Below are 14258 nucleotides of genomic sequence, written 5' to 3' on the forward strand. Positions count from 1 at the left end.
ATTACTATCTCAAGGTTATGTCCTTGGAGCAGGAGAGTGGGGAAGATAAGTGGAAGATACATTCCATGGACAAGGAAGGGGATGAGAAGCCTCTGATTGCCCAGGTCTAGCTCATGGATCAACTAGTGGCCACATCCTATTGATGACTTCCTCCAACAGTATGTACATTTATGCTTGTGGTTGTTACCCTGATGTGAACCTTGGGTATTATGTGTAACTGTTTTTCATTGGATATATCTGGGTTTTTATATACTTTTTAGTTGGTAACACTGAAGACTTTGTTACTAACAATTTTTTTTCAGATCATTTTGTCAAAATTGATGGAAACTGTATTACCTACAAAAAATGATGAGTTTTAATTTTCTCAAAAAACAAGTTTCTTGGGGAGCCTGGGTGGCTCAGTTGGTCAAGTGTCTGACTCTTGATTTTGGCTCAGGTCATGATCTCATGGTTCATGGGATGGAGCCTTGCATCCAGCTCTGTGCTGACAGTGTGGAATCTGCTTGGGATTCTTTCTCTCCCTCTCTCTCTCTCTGCCCCATCCCCTGCCCTCTCTGTCTCTCTGTCTCTCTCTCTCAAAATAAATAAATAAACTTAATAAATTGTTAAAACAACACAAAACATGTGTCTTTAATTTCCTAGTTGAGTTTCATTGTATCAAGTTGATATATAAACAATGTTTTAGTAAATAATTTCAAAAAGCTTATTAGAGAAACCTATACTAGTTTCTGATGTTAATAGGAATTATATACTTAAAGAGGAAGAATTTTTCTTCCACATTAATAGACTGCCTTTTTACTTTTGTTATTCCCCTTTTTAAAAAGAGTTAATATTTTTAACTTTTTGACTAGCCTCAAAATTTATGGAGTTTACTATATAATATTTATGCATTAATTTATCGATATAGTGGATTTAATTTGTATATTTTCTAATATTGAACAATTGTTCTTGTCTATAATTGTCCCATATGGGTAGTTGATGATACAGGTTTAGAACCTAGAGAGATTACACTTAGTAGATACATGAAATTACTGACAAAATTTATCATTTTGAAGTCTTAATTTTCACTTACACAAACTGATATTAATACTAGTGTCTGTCTTTTAGGATTATTAAAAATGAATGAGGTAATGAAAATAAAACACTTGACACTCAGTATGTATGTACTCTTCTAATAATATCCATTATTTCATTTTAAAAATATATAACCAAGTTTATTTTTCAAGTTTATTTACACTTTTTTTTTACCTGCATTTGTATGTGTGGTTGATCTGTAGTTTTCTTTAATCTGAATTTTTTCTTCTATATTTTCTTTCTTCTCTATTTTCTGACTTTACCATCATGATAATGTTAACTTTCTAAAATGATCTTGAAAGCTTTGCAAATTTATTTAGTATTGCAAAGCAGTTAGTATAACATAAGAAATATGAAAAGCTATTGTGTTTTGGCATCTTACTTGGGAGAAAATCTGTGATGCCTTTTATGTCATTTTCACCACCATTTTGATCTGTCAATTTTCTAAATCTTATTTGTGTCAATTTCATGCTTTCTATTTAGAAAATGATCTCCTGATCGCTTTTTCCATTTATTTATGTATTTGAGTATATTTGACACAAAATATCATTTTTTCCATTCTTTTCCTCTCTAAGTTACATTATCATCACCTTATCCCAGTTCTCTGCATATTTCTTGTTCCCCCTACCTTGAGTTTCAGCCAGAGTCTCATTTCCAAACAGAAGCCAGCTTCATATTTTTGGAGCTCCCAGAATACCCAAAGAAATCAATTGCCTTACCTAGCTCACATGCTCTAATAAGAATGACTTTATATTAAGTCAATAGCCACTGTATTACAGTTTGTCCTAAAGCTTACCCTAATAAGAACTGTGGGCAACAGGGTTTCCCTGAGGCCTCAAATCTAGATAGGGCCTTCTTCTTTTTTTTTCCAATTTACCAAAATGGCTTTATTTTATTTATTTTTTTCAGATTTTTATTTAAATTCTGTAGTTAACATATAGTGTAGCATTGGTTTCAGGAGTAGAATTTAGTGATTCATCACTTACATATAACACCCAGTGCTCATCACACCAAAATGCCCTGCTTAATGCCCATCACTCATCTAACCCATCCCCCATCCACCTCTCCTCCATCAATCCTCAGTTTGTTCTCTATAGCTAAGAGTCTCTTATGGTTTGCCACCCTCTCTGTGTTTATCTTATTTTATTTTTCCTTCCCTTCCCATATGTTCATCTGTTTTTTTTTCTTAAAATCACATATGAGTGAAATCATATGGTATCTGTCTTTCTCTGACTGACTTATTTTGCTTAGCATAATACTCTCTAGCTCCATCCATGTTGTTGCAAATGGCAAAATTTCATTCATTTTGATGGTTGAGTAATATTCCATGGTATATATATACCATCTCTTCTTTATCCACTCATCAGTTGATGGACATTTGGGCTCTTTCCATAATTTGGTTATTGTTGATAATGCTGCTATAAACATCGGGGTGCATGTGCCCCTTTAAATCAGTATTTTTGTATCCTTCGAGTAAATGCCTAGTAGTTCAATTGGCTGGGTTGCAGGATAGTGTTATTTTTAACTTTCTGAGGAACCTCCATACTGTTTCCCAGAGTGGCTGCACCAGTTTGCATTCTTAACAACAAGGTAAGAGGGTTCTAGATAGGGCCCTCATAATTCTTTGGGCTTTCTAGTCTCCTGACAGACAGATCCTCTGACCACGGTAAGGGATGAGGGTCATTAAGAGCCCCAAGCACTGAGGTAACCCAGAATGGACCCCTCACCTCATACCAGTGACTATATACTAGAATTGGGTTTAGTAAGCTAAATCTACATATGCTAGAAGTAACAACCACACTACAAATACATTTTTTTACTATTTTCAAATCTTTTCATGTTTTACAAACTTCAAAGATTTTTTCAACATTTTTTTGAGTTCACAGTGCCAGATTAATATTGCTTTATAGCATTTTATTGGCATGTATACTGAAGTTCAAAGAGCTTTAAGTGAGATTCTCAGGTAAATCTTTCAGTCAAGGGCAGAGCCTGAATTTAAACCTGGCTCTTATGACTCTAAGTTAATTTATTTTGCAACTATATCCTACTTGATATTGATGAAATCCCACATCATTTTAAGACATGAGCTTCACCTTCTGACATGTGAATGAAGAGAAGTTCAATGTGGAAGGAAATTATTCAAGGCAGTTACTGGGGCCATACCCTTTTGCAAATCTTATTCTCTCTTTAGGAATTTTGTAATATCTGTGGGGTTTAAATGTGAGTGGTTTTGTTTTGTTTGTATTTTTCTTGTGGCAAAGTAAAGAGATAGTTTTAGAATCTCTGAGATATTCCTTCCAGTGGCTTTGCAAATTGGGAGAAATGGGGGAAATATATTGTGATTGTCCTGTGTGGGAGTGCTGGAGTTTTACAAAAATATTCCCAATGTTTACTTCTGCTTTGATCTTATTATTATTTCCCTAACCCGTCATAAAAAATCCTTATAGGGCTAAATGTCAATAGCCTTTAGGGTTAAGCATCCTTAGTACATGCTCTCTTATCTGTTTTGTCCTGACCCCATAGATAACAGGGTTAAGAGCGGGGGGAACAACCACGTACAGATTGGCCAGAAGAATGTGTATGTAATGAGGGATGTTGTGGCCAAAGCGATGTGTCATGAAGGAGAAGAGGGCTGGTAGGTAGAAAGCTACCATGACACAGACATGGGAGCCACATGTGCCAAGTGCCTTGAGCCTGGCATCCCAGGAAGGTAGATGGAAGACTGCTCGGAGGATTTGAACGTAGGAGAATCCAATCACAGAAAGGTCGATGTATCCCACTGAGAAAGCAATCAAGCCATAGACAACATTGATCCTAATATTGGCACAAGCCAACTTTGCCAAACCCATGTGTTCACAGTAGGTGTGAAGAATAACCCGGACACCACAGAAAGGCAATCTTAGGATGAGAAATATGAATGGAGTCACAAACACCAAAGTCCTGACTATGATGACTATGCTCAGGATAGCTATCACCTTATTGGTGAGGATCATACTATATCTCAGGGGGTTACAGATGGCAATGTATCTATCTATGGCCATGACTGTCAGCACCACAGACTCCAGGCCAGTACATATATGGATAGTATACATCTGTGTGATGCAAGCACCAAACCCAATCTCCCTGAGATTGAACCAGAAAATTCCTAGCATCTTGGGGATGGTGGCTGTAGACAGGCCAAGATCAGTGCAGGCCAACATGGCCAGGAAGTAAAACATGGGTTGGTGGAGGCTGTGTTCAGTCTGGATCACAAACAGGATAGTAATGTTCCCTAGGAGGGCTGTCAGATACACTGCAAAGAAGGGGAAGCCAATCCAGATGTGCACATCTTCTAGTCCTGGAATCCCCACCAGAAGGAAGGAAGAGGGGTGAAACTGTGTATTGTTGGAATGCAGCATATTGGTGGGAGTTGGTTATAGACTCATTTCTTGCAGGAGTTTTCTCGCTTCCAGGGAGACACCCTAACCTCTTTCATAGCATGTTGCCTACTTTCTGGAGAAACAGAAAATCCATTCTTTAATTCCATAATACAGCAGAGGAGGCCTAAAGAGGCAATGTGAGGCACAGTTAAAAAGGCACTCTTACTTCAAAGTATTTGCCTCATCTACATAGAAAACCATGTAAAAAATTTCCAAATACAGCAGTCCTGCATGTTTCTTCCCTTCCATGTGTAAGGAAGAATCTGCATATGCAAATATTTATTATCAGTTTTGTCTGTTAATCATAAACAAGGATGTAAAGCATAAACAAGATGTTGTGTGTGTGTGTGTGTATGTGTGTGTGTGTGTGTGTGTGTGTGTGTGAGTGTGTATATGTGTAGTATCACAGGACTGGGAATGAGATGGATGGTTCAGGGGAATGATACTTGCAAAATAGAGGGACTGTATAGCTGGTGCTTAGATCTGAGCTAAGGAATGGATTAAGAAATTTAGACACATTGGGAGACTATTATGTGATTCAAGCAAAGTAGTACCCCTCCTAGAACTACAAAGTCTTATCATTCAATAGGTTAAATCACATTCTCATTCCTAAACAGTTTAACACTGGTTGTTCCCAGATATTTTGAAGAGCCTTTTGTGATTTTTGATCTTCTTTTCTGCCTTCTTCATGATGCATTGTATTAATGGATAATCCTTCATGCTGCCTGGATAGTGACAATATGTCTATCTTTTTTTACAGTTAGAGCAGTACCAAGGCCAGATACTTGCCTGCATTTGGGAACAGGTTAAGTTATATTAGTGCTTTAGCTAGTTTCCCTTATATAGTGATGGAAGCTAAAGTATTGAAGCTGGCATCAGGCTTATTTACTCTAACAGTGGACTCTATCTGGTGTGCCTTGTGGTTGAGTCTGTGTTGTAACTGGCCCTGTGCCATGGATGTAACCTGTAACATGGTGGAGCTGTGGGATTCTTGGATGTGCCCAACCATTAGAAACTGTTCTGTTACAGGGTGTGTTCTGTGGGGTGCTCTGGGGCATGGGTGAAATACCTACAGTGACTGGGCTTGTTGAGTGTGGGCAGTGCTACATCTAAGGCAGTGCCATATGTTTTGCCTTGATGTTCCTTTGAGAGTGCAATGAGTTCTGATATGGTGGTACCAATTTTACAGAAATTCCCATGACGTGGCTTTAACAGAGGCCTCAAAAACTTCTTTGAAGGTACAATGATATCTCATTTAGATTGGGATTTGTTCGTACTGTGTCTAATTTTTAAAAATAATGTACTGTGGAGTTGCTTTCAAAGATGTGCTATAATCCTACTGGAGGGGGGAAAATACGTTATGAGGTGTTCACTCTCTGGATTGTGTTGGTCCAGTCTTTTCCTACTTTTTTAAAAAATGTTTTTATTTTATTTTTGAGAGAGGGAGAGAGAGAGACACACACATGAGTCGGGGAGGGGCAGAGAGAGAGGGAGACAGAATCTGAAGCAGGTTCCAGACTCTCAGCTGTCAGCACACAGCCCAACACAGGGCTCAAACTCATGAACTGCCAGATCATGACCTGAGCCGAAGTTGGACGATTAACCAACTGAGCCACCTAGGTGCCCCCAGTTTTTTCCTTCTAATTGGGTCTGATCCCATGAAAATCAATATCCACACCTTCCACCCCCCCATTACATTTAACTAGATTCACCTTTCTATGCACCCTTTAATATGTCAGAGAATTCTTTTCATTTTCCTTTCTAATAAGAAGAAAAATAACTCAGGTTGCGTTATGATGAAAAAAGTCTAGCTCTACATTATGCACCAAGTATTTGCTCAGTACTTTGCAAGTATTATTATGCATAAAGGTTAAAACAGGTCTGAGATCAGTACCACTATTGTCCCCATTTAAAAAGAGGGTAAATGGAGCTCAGGCAAAAGGATTAAAAACTATATCCAAATTAATAATTGCTTCTATTAATCATCAAATTGTAAAAATTGGAAATTGAGAGTGACAACACGGATCATGTGGGCTGGTCTGAGAATTCAAAGTTGTAGACACGTGATGCTGCTACTCTGCCCTGCATAGAGATTCTATGTAAATGTCAGCACTGAGGAGAAGAAGGAGAAATATTTCCTGAGACCACCTCTTTCCATTCCACTTGCCACTTCCTGCCATGAATTCCCTATTATTTCTCATGCAATGTACTTATTTCTATTAATGTGTAGTATCTTTTCAGTAACAAATAGTTGAAAACTATGAATAATTTATTCATCCTAATTATTTCTTCTAATTAATTATTAAGCACTGTTGGCTCTGTTTTTGAAATTTATACTATTTATGTTTTTATCTTCATTTTTTTCCTATTTTTCTATTTTTATTTTCGCCAATATACCTTGGCTGACCAACATTGTGAAACTGATCTATTACCAAATTGTCTTACTTGGTTTTTCAGCTTTTGTGTTTCCTCCCATCTACTGCTTCTAGAGGGACTGATGATAAATACCAATATGATAATCACACCCCTACTTGTGGGATATAATTATTACTAGTTTAAAATACTTAATTCCTGGGGCTCCTGGGTGGCTTGGTCGGTTGGGCGTCTGTCTCACTTCGGCTCAGGTCATAATCTTGCCATTCAGAGTTTGAGCACTGCGTCAGGCTCTGTGCTGACAGCTCAGAGCCTGAAACCTGCTTTGGATTCTGTGTCTCCCTATCTCTCTACCACTCCGCTAGTTGTGCTCTGTCTCTCTCTGTCTCTCTCTGTCTCTCAAAAATAAATAAACATTAAAAAAACATTTAAAATACTTAATTCGTCCATGGCCATTTTGAAAGATAAAAGAAAAATAGAGGTTATAATAAATCACAATAGTATTAACTAGGAAACTATAGACAACATTTCATTGGCACAAAACTTAAACTTCAGGGCTAAATGATTTAATCTGTCAGTGAAATAGGACAGAATATGGAATACCTAAATTTGGTGGAAATAAGAATTCAATGGGAAAGAATTAGCAAAAGGAACAAAGTTTGTGTTCAAGTTTATTTTATATATTCACCAGTTCCTGTGACTATAAACACAGGTTCTTCTGTGATATGCAGCTTCCAACTTGATGGCTGTTATTTCTAACCTTAAGATCATGTGTTTGTTACAGGAATTACTTTTTCTAAAATGTTAGCTCTGAAGAGTTATATTGTTCACTTGAAGTTTTAAACTTCTTGTATGTATTCACTAACATTGTCACAATTAACCAATTGTCTCACAATGACTTAAATGCTCTTGTCATAATTAAGCTGAACAACTGAAAAATTGTGTAGATTCTCCTGTGAGTGAAAAAAATCATTTCCAGACTCAAAGTGTAAGTTAGCTTCTCCTTTTTAGTGAATGTGCCAATAAAAGAAAAATTTTATTTTTATCAGATTCATTATCATAAGCAAATGAAATCTCCATTCTCTGAGCTATGAGCCAAATCTGGCCCACCATCTGCATTTGTAAATAGAGATATTTTGGAACACAAACATTCTTGTTAATTTGTATGTTTTCTATGGCTGTTTCCACCTTACAGTGGCAGAGTTGAGCAGTTATGCTCAAGAACTGGCCAGCAAAGCTAAAAATATGTATTCTTTCTCCCTTTATAGAGAAAGTTTGCCAACTCTGGCATACAGGAATAAAACCAGCAATAGTGCCTTATGTGAAAAAAAGTCAATACTTTATAAAATGGCACCAAAGACTCTTAAACACTAATTATGACCCACCTATATAGTCTTACCTCTACACTTCGGTTAAATTGAACTTCATACTTTCTGAATACTTTCTTCTTCATGTCTTCTTATTTCTTCCAATGAGGAAATCTTCTCTACAAGCTCCAATCAACAAAATAGTTCTTGACCCAGATTTAATGATATACCATTCACAGTGCCTTCCCTAATTGACTTATTTCAGGATTACTTATGCTTTTTGTTATTTTTTTTCCAGAAGTCTATTTCTCTGTTATGTTAGTTATCACTGGTCCTCAAAATGTGTCCCTAGTCCAGGAGTATCAGCATCATGTGGTAATTTTTTATAAATGAAAATTCTTAGACAATATTCCAAATCCACTAAACCGGTAACTCGGGGGTGAGGTCCAATAATCTGCTAATAAACCCAGCAGGTGATTCTGATGCTCATTCCAGCTTGAGAAACTGGTAGACATCTAACACTAGGGTATAATTTCCTTGGCATCCAAGCCAGTGTCAGATTTATCTCCATGATATCAGGATACTTGATACAGTGACAGGCTGTGGTCATTAATTAGTGGCAAGCAATAATTAATAAATGAAAAGAGAGTAGAAATAACAATCTTTCCTGTTATATACAGTGTCTTAGATTAAATTCCATAGGAACAGAACTGGGATATAGAATGGTGTGCAGAAGGAAATTTGAGTTTTCTGGGAAAACATACTGGTGAAAAAGTCAATAAGGTAGGATCTGTTCAAAGGAGAAACCGACCTTTTGTGAGGTTGCATCTGACACCTCCCATGATAAAATGGGAAGCTTTGGAGCTGGAATAGCCCTTCTAAATTATCCCACAATGAGGCAAGGAAGCCAGTTATTTGTATTCCCGTGGTATCTAGTCATTGACCATGGGCCACCCTGTGTGATGGGGCACAACTTTGGATGAGGTAGTTCCTTCCAGGGCGGAGTGCAGATGTGAGCTCTCAGAATCTGATATCCCCAGCAGCCGAGGGATAGATGGGTAGGTCCTAAAAAACAGATTTGGGAGAGATACCATAGTACATGCTACATATGGCATTGTGTCTCTGTTCTCCCTTGGCCTTATCTTATCCTTTAGTCTTGGGAAACATTCTTTCCTTACTTATTTTTCTTCATTTAAACCTCACATCTCACTCTGTCTTCTTTCTCTACTTGCAAATATTCTCTGTAACTCTATGGTTGGGGCAAAACATTAATTTGCTATGCTCTGTGGCTTTGAATAAAATTCATGTTTATTCCTAGTTCAATAAAACAACCTTTCTGAGATGCATCAGACATAATCCCCGCTTCCAATGCAGGCACATGCGCGCGCACACACACACACACACACACACTTTAGTGTACTACAGAAAAGCTTATAGATCTCAGTTCACTCTAAGTAACTGTCACTTGAGAATACATGCTCTGATTTTGTTTTTTTTCTGGGCTTGAGACTGAATCTCACACAGTCATTATAATTCCAGCTTTCCTGTTACCTGGAGACCAGAAATAACTAAAGATAACTGGCTGTGGCATGCCTACAACCAGGGAACGGTAAATTCGTCATCTATTAATGTCCTCATCTCCATGAAATCTTCTTCAAGAAATCTCTCTTGGCTTTTAAAACACTTCTTTGTGTTTTTCATCTAACTCTCAGAATACTTTTTGAAATGTTCTTACTCTTGTCTTCCTTTATCTTTCTTTTAAGTAGTGTTCTGTCCTTGTCTGCAGTCTCTACTCACCCAGGTGCCTCCTAAGAATGATTCCATTCACTTTCCTAACTGTAAGCACTACATTTTTTCTCTGGTGCTTCTCAAAATACGTTTCTAGAATATTTCTTTCACAGTTCACTATACATCTCCAAATACTTTTACAGAATGTCTGCCTCGATTATAACTAAGGCACATCTTATCCACCAAGTTCTGTAGTAGGTTGGTCATCTTTACTCTGAAACCATTTCTCCATTTTCCTCAATTTTAGTTGATGGTGTTATATACACAGTATCCCAGGCAAGAAACCTTGGAGACATCATCTATACTTTTCTCTTCTCTATATTCCTTCATGCTTCACATCCAAACAGGCATTAAATCCTGGAAATTCTCCATTTAAACACAGTTAACTGTAATTTGGCAACCACTAGGTGCCTGGTCTTAGTGTTTAAAGTACTGTGTGGGCAAATTCAATCAAATCCAGGCCCTCTTCTCAGGATCATTTAGTCTAGTGAGAGAGACCAACCTTAACCAAATACATTTAAATAGTGTAAAGTAACAACTGGGCTACAAAGAAGAGTCACTGTATACTAAAGCTCATTTAACCTGACCAGAGTTCATGGGGAATGCTTTCCTGAAGAAGTGTTAACTAAATTGATAGCTGAAAGATAAGAGTCCAGTAACAGTAAGTGGAAGAGAGGAATGAGTGGAGAAGAATGCTTCTAGTTAATGGGAACAGGAAATGCAAAAACTGAGGGATGGGATTGTGTAGGTACTTATGGTTAATTTTAAGGAATTTTCTCTTCATACTAGAAGCGATGAGAAGACACTGTAAGATTATAAGGTACAGTGTAACATGATGCAATTTACATTTCAAAAAAATCACTCTGGTTCACTGTCAAAATGTATTCAGGGCAAGAAGTGCATTTGTAATCAGATCAGTTAGAAACTTATCACAAACATCCAGGTTGGAGATGATGTTATCCTGTACCATGCTATTAGTGATGGAGAAGGATTGCAGTAGGCCAACTTTATAACAATTTAATAGGGTTAGTCTTCAGAAATAGCTGTCAAATTTAACTTTTCTTCCTGTTTACAATAATTGAGTAAATTAAGACTTCCATAATATTTTATCTTAACTTTTTCTATAATTTATCCCTCTTCACCAATGGCCCTCAATGTTTTTTTCTTTTGAAAAACATATATCTAATCGATATAATCCTGTTAAAAAATGTGATTGAGAAGCAGTGATTCACATCCTAAGAGAAAGGAGCAAGGGACTCTGTGCAGAACCAGGGGAGAGGGATTGAGGGCTCATAAACAGTTTGAGATATCCTTTGCTCACTTCTCATGGTGGAACTTAGGGTGAGCAGGGGAGTGGAGGTTATTTCACTTGGTTGGGTTTGTTATATTATTCTTGCAATAAAAGATTAAGCTCATGTATCAAGGCTCTAAAATCTTATAGATTGTTACATGTTCTAATAATTTCTCCCAATAACTTTTTCACCTTCTGTACTTATTATCGTCTGCAAACTTACCACTACTACCACCCTCTGCCTTAATCTATTATAGAAGTTCTCAGTTATGAATCTTTTAATTCATTTGATGAATATTTATAGAGTGCTTACTATTTGCCAAGTATTATTCCAAAGGTAGGCATGCAGCAGGGATGCATTTGAAGTCTCCAATTTCAATGATCTTAAATTCGACCAATTCCAGTATTTTGCTTTCTACTGTCATAGTTATCCTTCCATTATTTACCAGTCTTTATAGGGAAACTTCCCAAAAGGTGCTTTGGTATTCTAAATATACTATAGGTTCGCAATGTCCTCAGTCAATAAGATTTTCATAACTGGCAAAAATTATTGTCTGTTTAGATCATTGCCTCTATTGTAACCATTATGATTACTTACATAGTCATCTTCCCCATTTACTGATTTTTTTCTGTGTAATAAGCACTTCCATGTATATTTCCTAAGTTTATATTCACATAACTCTCTGGGGCTCTCTCTTCTTCTCCTTTTCTGAACCTCTCTCTTTCCTTTCAGACATTCAAATTTCTGGTAAACTATTGGACTTCTACTAGACTGGCTTCCATTCTTTGCAGCAGAATTAAATAACCTCTGTAGCAGGTTCCCAGGCTTTCCATATTTCAACCTATCTGTTACCCTTTCTTAGATATGCTGTAGCCTTCTCTCACTAGGATAGCTGTGCCCAGTGTAAGAGATTCGCTTCCGAGATGACAATATAGAAGGATGCAGGGAAGGAAAGATTTCATTTGGGCCAGCTAATGAGAGTTACCATTGATATTTTCCTTCATGTTTGAATATGACATTCTTTGTTATATGTTTGTATATACATATAGGGATCCTGGGTTTGTTGCTACCAGTTTATTATTTAGCACTGTGAGTGTTTTGCAGTGTCATTCTGTGGGAATGACTGATGTGTAGCTAAGAATCCATGTTGTTTTCACCACAACTTCTCTCTCTTGCTGCACCACTTGGAGATGGCCCCAGCTACAAAGACTCTGGCTGAGCCAGCAGACCTCCCTCATCACACGAACACTTTTGTTACTGCCATTGTGAACCCTCTTCCAGCATATACAGGAGCTGACTCACCTACCTCTGCCCAGCATCTGAGAAGTCATTGCAGTCTGGATGTCACAGACTGCAAGCTGCGTGTGACTGAGTCTCAATAGCCAGGGCCAAGGAGTTATATAAGAGCCTAGTCCCCTGAGAAGGGCCTCTCACAATGGGCCATGTCCCTGGGCCTGGAGTATGGGATGGAAAATTTCCATATCCTTGAGGTAGAGCTCTATGTTTCCTGGTCAGAAATACCTTCTAGTTACAGATGATAAGCAATCTGCATCCTCCATCAAATACTGTTCTCAAACAGGTCCCGGCTCACTAGCCAGTCAGAGGCTTAATGCCTCCTACCTACATTTTAAATTTCACTGTGGTACTGAAATTATGTGGGAATACCTAGGAACACAAACATAGAACATGGGTGGCAATTACATGATTATTTCATTCCTTCTTTTTTTTTTTTTTTTTTAATTTTAACCCTTAAGGTAAACATACCATATTTGATTTCAAAGTGTATTAGGCCACATGATTTTTTTTTAAATCAGCATTATTTTGCATAACTCTTGGTCTTGTTAAAAGCATAAAAGGAAATTTAAATCTCTGCTAAGGGAACCCTGAGAACAATAAGAGAGAGTATCAGCAAATCAAATTCAACAGTATATTAAAAGAATTATTCACCATGATCAAGTGGAATTTATTCCTGGGCTTCGGGGATGAGTCAATATTCACAAACCAATCAAAGTGATACACCACATTAATAAAAGAAAGGATAAGTACCATATGGTCTTGTAAATAGATGCGAAAAAAGCATTTGATGAAATATAGCATCCATTCTTGATAAAAACCCTCAACAAAGTAGGGGTAGATGGAACATACCTCAACATTGTAAAGGCCATATATGAAAGACTCACAGCTAATGCCATCCTCAATGAGGAAAAACTAAGAGCCTTTACTATATGGCCAGGAACAAGACAGGGATGTCCACTCTCACCATTACTATTTAGCATAGAAGTCTTAGCCTCAACAATCAGACAACAAAAAGAAATAAAAGGCATTCAGATGGCTAACAGACATATGAAAAGATGCTCAAAATCACTCATCATCAGGAAAATACAAATCAAAACCACAATGAGACACCACCTCACACCTGTCAGAATGGCTAACAGTAACAACTCAGGAAACAAGATGTTGGCAAGGATATGGAGAAAGGGGAACACTTTTGCACTGTTGGTGGGAATGCAAACTGGGGCAGCCACTCTGTAAAACAGTATGAAGTTTCCTCAGAAAGTTAAAAATAGAACTACCCTAGGACCCAGCAATTACACTATTAGGTATTTATCCAAAAGATATAAAAGTGCTGATTTGAAGGGGCACATGCACCCTGTTGTTTATAGCACCACTATCAACAGTAGCCAAATTATGGAAAGAGCCCAAATGTCTATCAACTGATAAATGGATAAAGAAGATGTGGTATATACACACACACACATCAATCACAGTATTCTATTCTGTATATACACACACAATGGAATATTACTCAGTGATCAAAAGAATGAAATCTTGCTATTTGCAACGATGTGAATGGAGCTAGATGTATTATGTGAAATAAGTCAGAAAAAGAAAAATACCTTATGATTTCACTCATATATGGAATTTAAGAAACAAAACAGATGAACATAGGGTAGGGGGGAAAAAGAGAGGGGAAACAAACCATGAGAGACTCTTAATGATGGAGG

At 37.3% G+C, this 14258-nt stretch overlaps 1 protein-coding gene across 1 annotated transcript; it reads right to left on the bottom strand.

The window, feature by feature from the left end:
* Positions 1-3530: 3530 nt before the first annotated feature.
* On the bottom strand, positions 3531-4472 carry LOC109261286 (olfactory receptor 52E5). The gene has a single exon (XM_019439852.1). It carries the CDS (start codon positions 4470-4472, stop codon positions 3531-3533), a length of 942 nt encoding a protein of 313 aa, XP_019295397.1.
* Positions 4473-14258: the final 9786 nt, after the last annotated feature.

Source organism: Panthera pardus, unplaced genomic scaffold, assembly GCF_024362965.1.
Source record: "Panthera pardus isolate Hobbes unplaced genomic scaffold, ASM2436296v1 HiC_scaffold_12, whole genome shotgun sequence".
Taxonomy (NCBI): domain Eukaryota; kingdom Metazoa; phylum Chordata; class Mammalia; order Carnivora; family Felidae; genus Panthera; species Panthera pardus.

Excerpts from the sequence above, each read along its gene's own strand:
- LOC109261286 (XM_019439852.1), bottom strand. The coding sequence starts at position 4,472 with ATGCTGCATTCCAACAATACACAGTTTCACCCCTCTTCCTTCCTTCTG.